Source organism: Protobothrops mucrosquamatus, unplaced genomic scaffold (assembly GCF_001527695.2).
Source record: "Protobothrops mucrosquamatus isolate PMUCROS unplaced genomic scaffold, P.Mucros_1.0 scaffold139, whole genome shotgun sequence".
Taxonomy (NCBI): Eukaryota; Metazoa; Chordata; class Lepidosauria; order Squamata; family Viperidae; genus Protobothrops; species Protobothrops mucrosquamatus.
Genome location: NW_015386505.1, coordinates 1,107,108 through 1,124,204, shown reverse-complemented (window position 1 = coordinate 1,124,204; position 17,097 = coordinate 1,107,108). Strand labels below are relative to the sequence as shown.

Below are 17,097 nucleotides of genomic sequence, written 5' to 3'. Positions count from 1 at the left end.
GGTAGGCAAGGCAGGTTGTATGACAGGTGTGAGTTCTGGCACCTTTTATTTATTTTTTTCAAAAAAAGCACTGTATGTAAGTATATATCTTACATATTTACAAAATTAGAATGGTTTCAACTGAAGTTACTCAGTTTTTAAATACTGGGTTTGCTTACTTGCTTGCAGTCAACAACTCTTGTGCTTTCTTTAGAACTGATTTATAAAAAGATAGTGATAAAAAAGATAAATAAGCAAACTCCTCATATATTTTAGTTATTTTTGTTTAATTATCATTGCACAATTGCACAGTTAGAAGGATGCATTAGGTATTTGAAAAAGATCTTTACAAACCTGATAATGTGCAAGTATATTGTGATATTCATACTGTATATTCATAATACACATACACAACACAAACAGAGAGCACATTAGCAAACAGGAAAGTTTTGCTTTCTATCATAATTTACAAAGTGCGTGCAATGTTTGTCTTCCTGCCTGAAAAGAACTCAAACCATATCTGCTGCAAGTGGTATCTATGGGAAGAATTTTCTGAGAAGAATATATAGGATAGTACGTTTCAGAAAAACAGATTTTGGTGAACTCTGAAGGAAGGTAAATCAGATCACATAACTTGAAATTCTGAGACGGAAAAGTGTCCAAGAATGATGGAAATCCTATGAAATGAGATATTATAAGGTGCTGTATTTCAACAAAAAGAAAAAAAATGGGAAACTAAAAGATGCTAGCATGAAGATATGTAGTTTTCTGAAATGTTGCAATTAACAGGAGTCACCATAATTTTGATGGAATTATTTCCTTCTTTTATTGCATTAATAGCTTAGATCAGGGGTCTTCAGACTTGGCCCTTTTATGACTTGTGGACTTCAACTCCCAGAATTCCTCAGCCAGTGTGCCTGGCTGAGGAATTCTGGGAGTTGAAGTCCACAAGTCATAAAAGGGCCAAGTTTGAAGACCCCTGGCTTAGATGATCAGAGAATACTGAAGATATAGTGAATCCACAAAACTGTCAGCAAAGACAATTGTGATATTAATAAATCTTAACAAAATAATAAAATATGGCCTGGATGAAATAACTATTAGATTGATGCAGTATTAACTGACATCATTGATTTATGGTTTATTAATGAAGAAAATACACTATGCCAGGTTTCCCCCCCATCTTTTTCATCATTTTTAAAAATAAAATAACGATAAAGTAAGAAAGCAGAAGTCAGTAAATGCATATCAATAATCCTATAGTTCTCCCTTGCTTCCTGTATTTGTCTTCAAAGGAGCTTAGAATATAGTAGATTACTGTATAACCTAAATAATCTTCAAGGGTGAGCTCTGATTAACCCTGCTGATAATGTTACCAATTCTGCTAAAAATTCTGCTATTGAATTCTACAGAGTGAACTAAAGCTAAACATAGCTCTCACAGCCAGCAACTTTTGGATTTACTTCCTGATGTTTTTAGTTTCTTTTCAGTCTTTGTATATCTGTGCAAGCTTGATAGATGCTATGCTGTTGCCCTTCTTACTCGATGATTCCTGTTGTGATTCCCCTTTAGTGATCTTGAATCCCTCTGAACATGCATATCTTCACTAGCCCCTCTTTGTTTACTAGCTATTTTTTTTCTTTTCTTCTTCATTTCTAACATCAACTTTCTTCTCAGCTTCTTAGTCCATTTCAACTCCTCAAACCCACCCTGTATGATTCCCTTTATCTTGTTTTCTTCCCTCAGACTCAGGGGATCAGCTACAAGTAGAGATTGTATATTGGGATGGTCAAGAAGAGGGGGTCAAACTATTCTCCAAAGCATCAGAGGGCAGGACAAGAAACAATGGTTGGAAACTGATCAAAGAGAGAAGCAATCTGGAATTAAGGAGAAAGTTCCTAACAGTGAGCACAGTGGAACAGCTTGCCTTCAGAAATCATGGGCGTTTCATCACTGGAGATTTTTAAGAAGAGACTGGACAGTCACTTTTCTGAGATGGTATAGGTTCTCCTGCTTGAGCAGGGGGCTGGACTAGAAGACCTCCAAGGTCCCTTCCAGCTCTATTCTATTCTATTTAACAGGTTTGGCACATGCTTACCTTTTCATTCTCCTTCACCCGAAGAATGCTCGTTAATGGCTCTACTTCAGCTGGAAGCGAATATATTTATGTATTTATTTGTATTCTGCTTTATCATTTTTACAAATAACTCAAGATGGTGAACATATCTAACACACTTTCCTCCTCCTATTTTCCCACAACAACCCATAAGGTGCATTGCATTGAGAGAGAGTGACTGGCCCAAAGTCAGCTACTCAGCTTTCATGGTTAAGACAGGACTTGAATTCATGTTCTCTCACTTTCTTGCCTGGCTCTCATTTTTCAATACAACAAATTTTCCAATAAAATGCTTTACTACTTATTTTCAGAGTAATTTTGCTCCAAGAATTAAATATTAATGAATCTCCTTATCAAAAGATTTCTCATAATTTACATTCCTAGAAATAAAACACCTTTTCTGCTATATGTTATATCAAAATCTTCCCATGTCTACAAATATATCATAGCTTTCCAACATGACCCATAAAGTATATTTCATTACATATATTGATAGCTAATAAAATATAAACAAATGTTATTTTTAAAAATATTTTCTTCAAATCGTAATCTCAATTTAGTTAAAGAAAACCCTGGTCCATTATCTCAAATTTTGTAAGTAAAGTATTAATTTGAAGGAAATATTTGGTATTAACATAAGAATACCTCAGAGCTATAAATCAAGTGAGCGATAATGTTAATTTAAATAACATTTTCTCCCCGAAAACTTCAAGGAATTTTAACTCATCTGTACCCATTCATTCGATCTTTTCTAAAATATTCAACATATTTATTTCACATATGGGGTATGTAAAATCCCAAATATTGAATATAGTCGTAAAAACTACAAAGTCCATTAAAAAAAAACCTTTATTGATATTTAGGTTCATATATTAAATGAATGACCCATTGGGAACCCCATATCAAAACAATATACCTTAGGCTTATGTGCAAGCCAGAATTTGAAAACATTTAATACGTGAGTAAAATGATTTGGCTGAGATCGGCATATGTGGGATTGATTTGGTTAGGTTGTAGGGGTGATACTGAAACATAATTTTATCTTATTTAACTATACTCCAATTTCATTTTAAATTGTTTTTATATAGGATTTTATTAATAATTTGTGTTTGGAACTCTGTATTTTGATATGGCCTATGTGCTAATCAATAAACTAAACTAAAACCTAATAGAAGTAAACAATATTTATCCCAATTAATTTTATAAGCAAAATGTTTTCCAAAACATTGTACTACCTTTACAAAATTATGCAGAGATAAGAATACTGTTCCTAAATTGCCAAAATATCATCAGCATATAAAAACAATTTATTTCCTTTCCCTGCACTTATTAAGTAATACACTTAATATATAAAAACTGTCTTACAATGGTGGTCAGAGGTAAAAAGGTCAAATAGCAAAGGTAAAAGCAGATAGCCTTACTAAGTGCCACATAACTCAAGTTTGCATATAATAAATCTCAATCCACTGAACAAAGTCCCATGGAAAGCATATCTAATTATCACTAGTTTTAAAAAATTAATCAGAATCAAATTAAATCATTTTTTCAGCATCTAAAGATACTATACAGAAGACTCCATTCCTTGTTTAAATCCAGTACAGTATATCAAAAACATGTTTGATGATCTTTGATAAACCCAGAAAGGGAGGCATGAATTGAATTATTATTATTTATTAAATCCATATGCCACTTGATTCCCAGCAACTTTGGGCGGTTTACAAATGATTTGAAACATGAAAAATATGAAAATAAAAACCAAAAAACAAAGAGCCTGAGTAAAGGGCCTTTGAATCATCAGCATAGCGGGAGCCATTCCAAACTTGGGAGGGCATCTCATTTCTGAGTACAGGCCCTGCTGCAAAGAATACACACTTTGGGATCCCAATCAGTGGCACTGCTTAATTGAAGGAACTCAAAGTATGCCAATCCTGCCAGATTGAATCCACTGGGCAGATAAACAATGTAAAATCTTCTGCAACCATCTAGCCCAGTGGTGGCGAACCTATGGCACGGGTGCCAGAGGCGGCACTCGGAGCCTTCTCTGTGAGCACACATGCCGTTGCCCCAGCCTTGTCTCCCCCCATTTATTTATTTATTTATTTATTAATTGCATTTATATCCCTCCTGGAGAAGAGTCACCCCCGAGCGTGGCCCACGCAGAGCAGTGCAGCCAAGGACATGGCAGCCAGGCAGCATAGACAAGACCCTGCCCTGCCTTATCACGCACAATTGATGCTGCGGGGTGCGGGCAGAGGGCGTGGCTGCCATGGCGCTGGGCGATCTGCAGCAGGCCCTGGAGGCGATGAGTGGTCCTGCGGGCAAGCGGGGTTGGGGCGAAGCAGGGATGGAGTGGAGGCGAGGCCAGTTTTTGGGCACTCGGTCTCTAAAAGGTTCGCCATCACTGATCTAGCTAATATAGTAGTTAACACCTCAGAACTGACCTTAATTAATGAAATAAAGCTATAACTAGCACAAAATTTAGGATCTTTCTCTAGTTTTAAAATCAACCCTATTTATATTTCTTAAAGTAATGATAGCAGTTCATACTTCTTAAAAGATTCATTGTATATATCCAAAAATATAGGACCCAGCAACCTTGCAAAATGCCTTATAAATAGACTGTACCTCCACCCTGGTCTTAAATCTTCCAGATTTGTTGGGAAAATGTTGGGAATGACATTAGGTCAGCTCTAACCCCAAGGTACATTTAGAAGATCAAGAACAGGATTGTCAGTTCAGTCAAAGCAGTCTTTGGTCCTCTACCTCTCTGGAATTTCACATCCTCCACAAGGACCCTTGCCCCATATTTGCAAGCATGAAATAGAGAAAAACAATAAAAAGGTAAATTGTAGAATATGATGATAGCCAACATAGATTTATGGTCCACTTTGCAACACAAAGCTCTTCTAGTGCTCTCTCTCTCTCTTTTTCTCTCAAACTCCTAAGTTTTTTTTTTGCCAACTATGCTACTTAGTCCCATTTTTCGTATCTTGACACCCCTGCCGATGTAGAAGGTACCTGTAAGCACACTTTCTAGGAGGTCAAACCCTGACTTGCCCGTGCTTGCTTGCACGCACAAAAACGCCCCCAGGATGCGCCTCTTATACCCTCCCCTCCCCACGATACCCAGCAAAGCTTCCTCTCTCCCACTTTCCCGAGGGCGGGGGAGAAAGTAACACACACACACACACACACAAAAGCTTTTAACCCTTCCTCTCCCGAGGAGGCCCGGCCGCTTTGCTTTAACCCTTCGCTTCCTGCGCTTTATTCGGATCCCCTCCCCCAAGCGGGTTGGCCAGACAAGCTGCAGAGCCGCCCGGCACCCTGATTTGCCCGGGGGCGAGTGGCGTAAAAAGTAGCAACAGCAGCGAGAGCAACTGAACGCTCCTCCCCTTCCCCAGCCCGGCGGCGGCGGCGGCGGCGACAGAACAAGGAGGGCGCAGAGCGTAGACATGGCGGCTAACATGTATCGAGTGGGAGGTATGTGGGGGTCCTTGGCGGACGCGCCACGCGCCCGGGGCTCTAGTTTGCATTCGCCAGAAGGGCCTGGCTCCGAGCCGCGAAGGGACGGAGATATCGGGGGGGGGGGAGGAACAGGAAGGAGGAGAGGGGCGTGCAGGTTGGAAGCCGAGCTTAGCCCAACACCCGCCTCTTGTCCCCCCCCCCGGGAGAACCAGCCCCGTGGTTCGTTCCAACGAGAGAACCTGACGAGGGAGGCCACCACCCACCGTGGCGAGGAGATGGTGGTGGTGGTGGTGGTGATGATGATGAAGAAGGGGGAAACCTCCCCCCCCTTCGCGCGAAGCTCAAAGGAACCCCTCGCTCGGGAACTGCAGTCACCGGGCTAATGCTTGGGGAGGGGGGCGGGAAGGGAAATCGCGCATCCGAAGTGAGCTTCGGATTGGAAACCTTTCCCTCCCTCCCTCCCTTCCTTTCTTTCTTAAGTGTGGGAACTCTCAGGCGTCCTCGGCCGTGAAGAAACGCTCTCTGAAAGCAGGCAGGCGGCCTTCCCCAGTTGGTCCTTCTGTCGTTGAAGGGCGGATAATGCAGCAGGGCCCAGCGTGCTTTGGTATCGCATCCCCTCGCGCGTTGATTTGCTTGTCAGTTCCATTCTTCAGAGTGATGAAGCAGTTTAAGCGTTGGCCTAATACTAGGTAGACTTGGGTTCAAAACTCCATTCAGCTACAAAACGTGAAGGGTTATTTTGGACTGTTCCCTACCTTTCATACCAGCTGCTGCATAAAATTGGAGGGAAAAGAAATAACCAGTGTACTATCTTGAACTCCTGGATATAAGGAAAGACGGGATATAAATGTGATGTATAGAACAAGCATGCTAACAAATAGTTACCCTGTGGTAAGATGAGTGGCCAATACATGTTATAAATAAATAAATAGAGGGTGTTAGAATTGAAATTCTAGCAAGTACATCCCATCAGCAACAGACAGCTGAAGAAATGACTTATAAAAGTTATCAATGTAGTAGACTTATTTTTAAAAAATAAAAACTATTATACTATTCACTCAGTTGAAAATAATTTATAGTAGAATGGAATGTTCTTTCATCAGGGCATGATTAATCTATAAAATCTGCTACCCAGAAAGCTGAGATGGGCTCCATGGAAAATAAATGTGACAAAATGCTAATCTTAATGGCTTCTGTGTAGTATCTAGTATGCTGTAGTTGGAAATAGGATGAACTTCTAACCATCCATTACCTATGTCGGTATGTTAGTTTGTGAGTTGTAAAAAAAAGTTAAAAGGCTACTAAGCAATCATACTTGCTAGCTGCCATAGAAATAGTTCAGATCACATTCCGCTTTAGGTATGAAAGCCAGCTGGATGACTTTGGCCTAGTCACTTTCTTTCAGCCCATATCAGCCTCAGCGAGTAAATTAGTTAGTCAAGTTTATTTTTTATTTTATTTACTAAATTTATTTGCTGCTCATCTCGCTGTAAGATTACCTGTTGCAATGGATGAACCAATGGATCAACCCTCAAATTGATCTGAAAAAAAGCAGACCTTGTGGGAAATTCCTTTGTGGGAAACACACTAGGAAGAAAAAATGTTTTGTTTCCTTCTCAGATCCATTACAACTTGAAGCCATCCAATCAAGAATCAATAAAAACTTACTGTGAGTGCCCAACTTTACCCCAGATACCGTTCTTCACCTTAAAGTAGAATACCTTTCTGTAGCAGCTTATTTGAGAATCAGCTGCCTTAAATAATGGATAAATCAAAGTTTCTGGAGTGAGTCATTAGTTCAGCATTTCCATTGTATAGACCTTTCTTCCGATGGGCTCTCTATATCATTCCTAATATTATTTGGCCCCAAAACAAGAAGTCAAACAAGGATTGATCTGGATTTTCAGAATGATACATTCAGAATTTCTTCGTACTATTTCAGGACCTTTTTCATAGCTAGTTCTGATCCTGAAATACTTCTGTAGCAGATATATTGCATATATGAAAACATACTAATGGGGTTCAGTGCCTATCTTCTAAAATGGACGGCTTATGTTGAATGCTTATGTATTTTCCTAGAGGCCACTATTGAGTAGTACATGTTTTACTTCTTTGTCTCCTTTATTCCATTTTGTATGTGGAATTTATATCTTCGTTTTTCACCTGCTGTGTTAGTTGATCAAAAAGTGAGAGTTGTTCATTTCTTACTCGTACATTATTCAATGAAAATGTCAAGAACCAGAATAAAGTTATACTTAAATACTGTTGGCTTTAGGAGATTGTAAGCCTGGTCTTTATTCTGGTTAGATGTATATGATTATTTCCAGTGTTTTTTTTCCAAAAAAAAAAAAAAAAAAAGTGCCGGAACTCACACAAGTCATACAACCCACCTTGCCTACTCTATAAGGTTCCATCCAAAAAAGGTGCCGGAACTCGTTCTGGGCGTTTTATGAGAAAAAAAGCCCTGATTATTTCTAATGGCTTTAGATTATCATCATCACTCTTTATTATGCACTCTTCTTTTTTGGTCCCTAAGTTGTACAAAAACAAATATTTTGCCAATGGAAATGAAAACTTGAATATGAAATAGTGTTTATCATGAGAAGGCCTTTTCTGGTCATAGCTGTTTTGCAATTGTGTGGAGAAATGTTACATTTTATGAATATAATATAAACCCAAGTTCTTATAAGTTTATCAGTTGAAGGATGATTTATACATAGCTATATAAACAAATTGGGACAATAGATATTAAAACATTGAAAGAAATGCCCCTCTCACTAATATTTCTAAAGCAAAAAGGAAAGGTGGACTTGACTTTTCTCAGGTACAGTCTTACTCTATGTGCTGGAGGTTTGCTTTCTTTAGTAAAAAAAAAAAAGCCTGTTGAGAGAAACATACCATCAATATTCACTACAAGGCAAAGAGAAATAGGTCCATCTGTTCAGGCCATAGCTACATCCTCAAATAATGACGATAGAAAGTAATAGTAAATTGGAACCAAAGCAATACGGAGAAATGGAAGAGGTGAATGAAAGAACTGTCTTGAAGAAACAGAAGCAATGGAGGAGTACAGAGAAACTATAGTTTAATTCTTGAATCTGGGGTTGGAGAAATCAATTTTATAGATCCAACAGATGGATTCCTGTTTTTGTTTTTTTTTTTTACTCAAGATAGATACTGAGGATCAGGACAAACAACAGAATTTAGCAGCACTGCCATATGTTCTGAGATCCTTTTCTTTTTGGGGGAATGTTATGGGTACTTCTGATGTTTTCCCTGTCCATTTAAACATTCCATTAAAGGAATTTCCAATACAATTTGTGGTGTTTCATCTCGAGCACACATTTAGCACATTTTGCTGTTGGTGACAATTAGACATCATATTTGTTCCTAAAATTAAAAAGAAAAGAAGTAGCAACACAAGCATCCATGATGCCAAATCTGGCCAGAGGTGTGTCACGCTTTGGTGATGAGCTTGACATGGGATTACTGTCACTCCTTTTATGGTTATATGTAGACTAGCTCAAGACCAACAGGTTCTTCCTGCTTTTAGTAAAATTTGTTGGAATAGCGTGCTGATTGGCTTTCTTTATGACATGAAGCCAATCAACACACTACTCTGATAGCTGCCTTTCCCCTGTTGCTGAACAGCATTTCAAATGTACAGGTTGAAAAGAAAAAAAATAGGAAAGTCATTAACTTCAAATATTCTCCAGATGTGTTTAATTTCCATCAGTTCCTGCCTGTATAACGAGTGACAAAAAAAATGGTAGGAATTGTAATCTAAAATTCTGGAAGGCATGAAATTACACATTTATTCAGACGATTTGGGAGGTCACAGATAGAATTGGTAGTCACCCTTGACGTTTTGTTAAGCATAACGTAAACTTCGATCTCTACACATTATATCTCTTTGTTTTATTTTCTTTCACATTGTTTAATGAAATATAGGTGGGGTATGTCTAAAACAAACTCGTTCGAAAAGAGTGTTGTATGAGAATTATAATATAACCCATCCATGCTTTTTTAGAATTAAACCTAATAAATTTAAAAGGAAAGTATTCCCTAATCAATGTGTTTAGGTTGTGGCTCTAAATCCAGCTGGGCCGAAATTTGTTTTTATTTGCATAAGTTTCATAAATCATACCTGAAGGATGATGAAGCAAATTCATGCAGCATTGTCCCAAGATAGCAATGGGAATATATGATAATTGAGTTCCTTTAGGAAAAAATGTGTCTATAACCCTTCTTAACTGACAGTGAATTTTCATCTCTAAGTTGTATTACTTTTTCTTCTTTCACCTAATTCTCCCTTTCGGGCTTGATGAAATGTAAAGGCTGCCCAGAATTACTTTTTTGTGAAACTTGTAGACATGTATATTTTATAAATAAAAAAAAAAGTATTTGTTGTGTATGGAAAAGTTTCATTGTTTTAATTCCTGTGGCAATTTTACTAACTAATATAATGTATGACAATTTGATCCTTCCAGCCACAATTTTACTTTCATTCCTCATCCCACTCTCCAAGGTGATACACTATTGTGATTAACACAGTTCATATGTGTGGAGATTGTGTTGTGGACAATTAATAGTATCTCTGTAGTGTTTGTTATGTTGCTAAGTGGCCATGCGCATGCTTCAGCGTTTGCCCAGTTTATTAACACTTCTGCTGTTGCTCTGGTCCTTTTCAGCAACTTCTAAGTTAATCAAACCAAGCATGTTTCACCAGATACTGTGTTTTGCTAATCATCACTTTATTCACTGAGTATTAATTTATAATTTTTATATCTTATTCTGAGATCTGACGATGCCAGTATCCTCTTTGTTTTTATATGTTGTATTTCTGCGCATCTTCATAAAATTAATCTATATGTTCTAGTACAGTGTTTTAGCAAGTAATATTACATCTAATTGCAGTAAAGAATGTTTGATTGTTTCCTAATGGAAATAATGCTTTATTTTATGAAAATCTGAAGGAAGGACTTGGAAATAAAAGTTTTACTACTGATTGTCAAAACTAGTTCAGTTCAGGTTTGTGCCCTATGTAATTTTTTTTTCATATTTTCATTAGTTTAGAATTTCAGATTAGAATAAAAATGGGCTTTGGTGATGTAATGTGCAATTACAAGATATTTTATATAGCAATAAATGCCCTTATTTAGGAATGTCATAAAAATGAGTTTGTCACAGTAGAATAATATGTTTAATTTAACTTAGCCTTATCTTAACTTTAGATGATTTAGGTGGCTTCTCTCCTCTGAATTAAAACTGAATTCAGTTTAGAATGGACTGAAGTAAAATAATTTATACCTATCCACATGAAATACAAATATTTTTTGTTGTCTTCTCTGAATAAAGGAAAACAGTATACAATTTTTCTTTCTCCTGAAAGCTGTAAGAAGGATGTTATAAGACTTTTCCCAATCCTGGAAAATAAATGCTTTTGTTCTTCATCCTAAGGAGCTTTTTACTCCTGCACTTTTTATCTTTTGATGCACCAGGAGGCCTACAATCATGCGTCAAGCTTCTTTAAGGTGTGGGAGAATGGAAAGGAGGAGATGGTATGGCTGCTTAATGCTTGCTGTTAGATTATTGCTTTGGGCAATACCTATTAACATAAAGTACAGTCATTCTTGTTTCTTAATCTTAGTAATGAAACGGTTTAAAACTTGTTACATAATCAAACATCGGGTATAACGACGGGTTTTCACAAGAGCACGAAAGATAAACATTTTCACACAACAGATTGATCCGGTCATACATCAAGCACGATAAATTACCCCACATGTTTAGTAAAGTTCCGTATTGGTGTGTGAAATTTCATAAAATGGAACTGTTACTTTGAATGTGAAATGGAATTTTGAACATTTTATCTAGAGTTTGGAATAGCTCTGAATTGAATTGAAATCTCCAAAATATAGAAAGCAGTAGATTCATATTCAGAATCAGACATTTGTTCAAAGTTCCTGAATATAACGTTTCCAAATGAAGTGTTTTGTATGCTCTCACTTTGTAAGTTGTCCAGGTTGCTACATCGTCAAAGGGTGGCATTTAGGAAATGAAGTGAAATTATAATTGTAATCCTTTGCGCCACTTACTAGTGAGTAAGGACATTGAGCTTAAGAGAACATGTGGAATAGGAGTCTTTCCTACATTTGTGGGCATGCTTGGAATATTGAGACCGTGTTATAATATTTCATACAGTAATGACCTAGAGTTATTTTGTTGATTGTGATAGCATACAACAGTGGTTCTCAACCTGTGGGTCGGGACCCCATTTGGGGTTGATCAACCATTTCACGGGGGTCGCCAAGCAAGGCTGTCCGCCATTTGTTTTGTCTGCCATTTGTTTTGTCAGCCATTTTTCCCCCCTTTTCCGGCGGGTGCCTTACCTCCCTTGGGCTGGGCCAGCTGGTGGTCGGCCTGCTCCGTCTCTGCCGTTTGCCAGCTACGCCTCGGCCGGCGCAGGGGGCGGAACCACGCATGTGCGACGCTCCCGGGCAGGGAAAGTCCTTGACTTACGACCGGTTGGGTAGTCCTCGACTTACGACCGGTTTAGTCCTCGACTTATGACCGGTTGGGGTCGCGGCATTAAAAAGGTTGAGAACCACTGGCATACAAGCTGATAAATAAAAAACCATATACACCAAAAGGCAAAATAGTAAGGTTGCTGTCCACTACACGAAGTAGCTTTCCAGGATTTTCTACCCACACAATTGCCTGTGATTTTTATGGTGGTTGGGACACAATTCTGAACAGAACTGGACTGCAGTTAACCACTGTTTTATTTATATGAATGCCCCCTTTGGTCTGTAGGGAACACAATAATGTGAAAAATGCAGTGTATATCTGAGACCGGTAACTTACCTAGCATTCTACAGTAGATTCCCACTATTTTAAGATTAAATAAAAATGAATGAATGAATGAACATAAATGTAGTGGGTGCCAAAAATTTTCAGGCATGTTGAAGACCATGATGTCTTGTAGAGCCATCCTAAGAAATAGTTGTATCGTAAAGGGTACTTAATTGAGCTCTCCTGAAAATGCAGAAATGATTAGAGATGTGAAATAATGAAAATAATTCAGAATTGTCAGTTTAGCTTCACAGTCAAATCCATGTTTCCTTCCTTCCTTCCTTCCTTCCTTCCTTCCTTCCTTCCTTCCTTCCTTCCTTCCTTCCTTCCTTCCTTCCTTCCTTCCTTCATCAGCTACTGCATGATTAATTAACATACAAATGTTTAGTAAGAACTGTAAATGACTATTAATATCTTAGAAAAGGCAGTCTCATATGAAGGGCATGCATCTTCTAACTATTTATTAAACAAATACCAACTGATAGGTAAATCTGGGCGCCTTACAATATTAAAACAACCATATAAAAACCATAAGGTGGACGAGAGTGGGCGGGGTTGGTTTCTGGCACACAGCATACATATTTCTCGTTCTGGAAGCTGACCCTTTGCTTCCTTCTCCCTATTTTCTTTCCCACTTTCATGTTCAGACAAGTTTGTAATGGTAAAAGTTCGCAACTTGAAAATTCATTAGTACAGTAATATTCATACTGAACAAAAATATAAATAATTGTACATTGAAAGAAAGACATTTTTTCTAGACAGCTTGATTGGATGCATTGGTATCATGAGTACAATACTGCAGAGGTTTTTTTACTAATATATTGTGGATGCAGTCCCATCCAAGAAAATTCCTTTGAAGTTATGGGAGCTTTTTTGTGAGCAAGTATGTTTGAAATTGAAATGTGTCCTAATTGTATTAAGTTTTTAAAGTTCCATTGCACATTTGTAATTTATTGGTTACTCTGGATAAACATCTATATAGCGGCCTACAAATCTCTTTTCAGGCCTCTTCCAAACAATCCTACTGGAAGTAGTCCTACTGAACTCTCCCTAGAAACTATTAATTATTTCAGTCTCCCATAGGAAGTGACTTTTCAGATAAATTGGATTGCAACTTACAATTGATCTATAACCTCCCTCAGCGTGGCTATGCGAGGGTTATAGAGCAATACTTCTAAAAATCCTTGGATGGGATTACGCTGACTTAGGTTATGAATTCTGCAGTCCTGACGGTAGTTCTCATAAGGCATTGCAAGCATTTCTTAATATCTTCCTTATTGTTACTTTGCTAATTTAAACTCCCCCCCCCAAGACTGAATGCCAGCTGTGGCAGAGCTGTTTTAAGGAGCTGTAGAGAAGTGATATGTTCTACACTTCCCTTCAAAGTATCTTTTTTCTTTTGAATTTAAGCACTATCCAGCTCTACACTTTAATTTGAAGATTAAAAGGGAGAGGGGTACATAAAATTGGCCTTTAATTAATTTATCTTGTCATATAGAACAGGGGTCCCCAACCTAAGGGCCGGGCTGCGGCCTCTTGGCCAGCAGGCCGTGGAAATGGCTGGCCAGTGCACATGCATGTGCACGTGCATCCCCTCGTGCTAACCCCTGTGGCCCCGTTTGTGCATGTGTGCGTGCACGAACGGGGCAGCCAGCGCGGGGCGAATGTGTGAGGCCCGTTTGTGCATGCGTGAATGGGGCCCGCTAGCACTGGGCGGGTGTGCATGGCCCATTTGCGCTTGCGCGAATGGGGCCGCCAGTGCCATTTGCGTGCATATGTGTGCACCAATTTGGAAGCTGCTCTCCTCTCTGGGCCGCAAGCCCGGAAAGGTTGGAGACCTTTGATATAGAAGATAAAAGAGAATTACTATCTTTTGCTCTAGAAAGAAAGACAAATCAGTTGTCGAAATTGAAAAGAAGCAGATTTTGACAAAATTTTGAGATAATCTTTCCAAGGATAATCAACAATGGAACTGACTGATTTGGGAGTTGATGGTTCTCCTTTGCTACAGTTATTTAAGAAAGCAATTATTAAAGCAGGATTTGGAGAAGCATTTATCAGCTATCTTATAGTTGCAAGATTCATTCATGTTCATTATGGAGGCTGAATAGATTGTTTCCAAGATACTTCACAACTCTGTGGTTCTTTATAGTATATGCTGCTCAATAAAAAAAGCCTTATTGGAATGGCTATAGTCTTGATCAAAAACATGATGGTTTCTGAAGCTCTTGCAAAAATGTACTTAATTATTAAAATAAAGGCCTGTATAATTCACATTGATGGAAAGAAGGGTTTCTTAAGGAACAATAATTTGGATTTTAAAAGAGTAAGCGTACAGTATATGATTAACCCTTAATTTAACATGTTTTGCTTTAACAAATTTCAGATGCAAGCAGTGGACAAAGTGTATGCTTCTGTCCATGCATAAAATCTTACTTGGCATTTTACACACGTGGAAAATATATGTGAATAAAACATTGCAGCCCTGTTTTGTGCATATATACATGCATAAAACCTCAGTTGCATTTGATAAACTATTTTGCTTTAGCAGACGCCTCTTCCTCCAATAAGTGGTTAAATAATGGTTTATCCTATGGTGAAAGTTTATTGTACTAATGTTTGAAACACTGCTGAAGAATCTATGTTATGGAAGGCTAATATATTAGAGATTTTTAACATGAAAGTCAATTTTGTGCTGTGTAACAATCTGTTTCTTTGTGACCCTCTAAATTTATAAGTTGGTTAGAAATGGCCATTTTCAGGTCTTATTTGGTGGAAAGCCATTATACACCTGCCTAGTTTTATGGCTTTCATGTAATACATTTGTTAGTGCCTGATTAATTAACCGCATTGTTACAAAAATAACTATTTTGAGAATTGATGTAATATGTGAACAAAATTTTTGAAATTAGATATTTTAATGGAATGCCAGTCATTGCTGATAGAAAAATTAATGATGTTTTCCTTGGGTTAGGCCTGGGAGGTAAGAAGATAATTTATTTATAAACTATACATTTTTGAAATAAAATAAGGCCGCATTCTTTCATTGTAGAAATAACAGTAGTGCATGCTTGATCTTTAACATGGACCGTTTGATTTTGTTGTTGTAATACTGCTTTTTGAGGAATTTTAAATTTATTTCTTTTTTTACAGATTATGTTTATTTTGAAAATTCTTCAAGCAATCCATATCTTATCAGACGAATAGAAGAACTTAACAAGGTATATGATGTTTAGGAATTTCAAAAATAAACTATAACTTATTCTTTGGGAGACAGTTTCTTCTAAGCTGGTCTCAAACTAAAGAATACATTTCCTTAGGAAATGTATTGTGTTTGATCATCCTCTGTCTAGAAAAGAACTAAGGAATATCTTTCCCACTAGCACTTTTTAAAAGAATTACTTTAGGATTTTTTCTGTATTTATAATTTTAACTGTATTTTATGAATATTTTCTGCTTATATATTTATTGTATAGTTTATAGTTGTAAATATATAGAGCGGGGTATAAATCAAATAACAAATATTAAAAAAACATGGGGATGTTATTAATTCTGCTGTACATAATCTTGTGACTGATACGGTGTGGGCAAGCTAGAAAGTTGTACCAAATGAAATCTAGCTGCAGAATTAATGCAGGAGAACGAGTGAAAGGCAGTAATCATGATAAAAAGTGTTGGGGCAAATTAAGGCAAGGAAAAATGAAAAGCACTCACCGAGATCACAAAGCAGTCCAAGGAAAATGATTGCTGCTATAACTAGATCTGATCTAAATTTTATTAATTGATAATGTCTGGAAAAGCCTCAATCCCTGATATAGAATAACTCCTAAAACTACAGGTAGTCCTTGAGTTACGACAGTAATTGGGACCAGAATCTCCATCACTAAGCAAAATGGTCGTAAAACGCAGTGACTTATGACCGTATTGCTTAATGATGACAATACAGCAGTCCTTGTTATCATTGTTAATTAAATCCCTCTGGCTGTTAGGCAAGGACCAACCCCAATCCAAGCTATTTCCAGCTTGGTCCCTCCCCGATCTCAGTAAGGTAAGAAACTTCCTATTCTGCTTCCTCTTACAACTCCCCCCCCCATCAATCTGTCTTTCTCCCCCATCTCTCTCCTTTTGGCTGTCCTATTCTTCTGTGGCCATGGTGCTGAGGCTGAAGTAGAGGAGCAGTGCCTTTAGCAGTCTTCTAGCCGCCATTGCCCTTGGACCTCTACTTCAGCCCTGGTGGTACCACCACCACAAAGAATGCTGCCTCAAGCCCTGCACTGTTACCAGCCACTTCAGTGCCACAATGCAAAGCTTTCCGATGCCTTTCAAAGCATAGCATGTATGGTGTGTAGTATTTGGAAATAACACAAGTGCTTCACCTGGTCGGGCCATCAGCTGCCTTGCATAAGGTTAGACTGGGGGTGCCTTGTCAACAGAGGGAAGGAAATGTTGGTCCAATAGGTGTGGCAGTACTTGCAGAGTGCGGCAAGGGTGGCACTGGGGTCCTAGTTGTAGTGCAAGGCTAGAATATGGGTGGACTGGCTGGGTTTATTTAGGCCGCTATATATCTCCACAAATCTGGACATTCCCTTCATGCAGCGTATATTGATTTCAGGTCAGCTTTCAACACAGTGTCTAAATCTCATGATCTGGTCATTACTAATACCATCTTCCGCCTGCCTACT

General features: G+C 38.0%; 1 protein-coding gene across 1 annotated transcript in view; it reads left to right on the top strand.

Annotated features, from left to right (window-relative positions):
* The first annotated feature begins 5,515 nt into the window (after positions 1-5,515).
* The window catches only part of MTA3 (metastasis associated 1 family member 3), a 129,786-nt gene continuing 118,204 nt past the window's right edge, over positions 5,516-17,097 (top strand). Inside the window, exons 1-2 of the mRNA XM_015813105.2 lie at positions 5,516-5,575; positions 15,569-15,636. Coding sequence (XP_015668591.2) covers positions 5,548-5,575; positions 15,569-15,636 — 96 coding nt within the window. The 5' untranslated portion in view covers positions 5,516-5,547. The remainder of the gene's footprint in view (positions 5,576-15,568; positions 15,637-17,097) is intronic.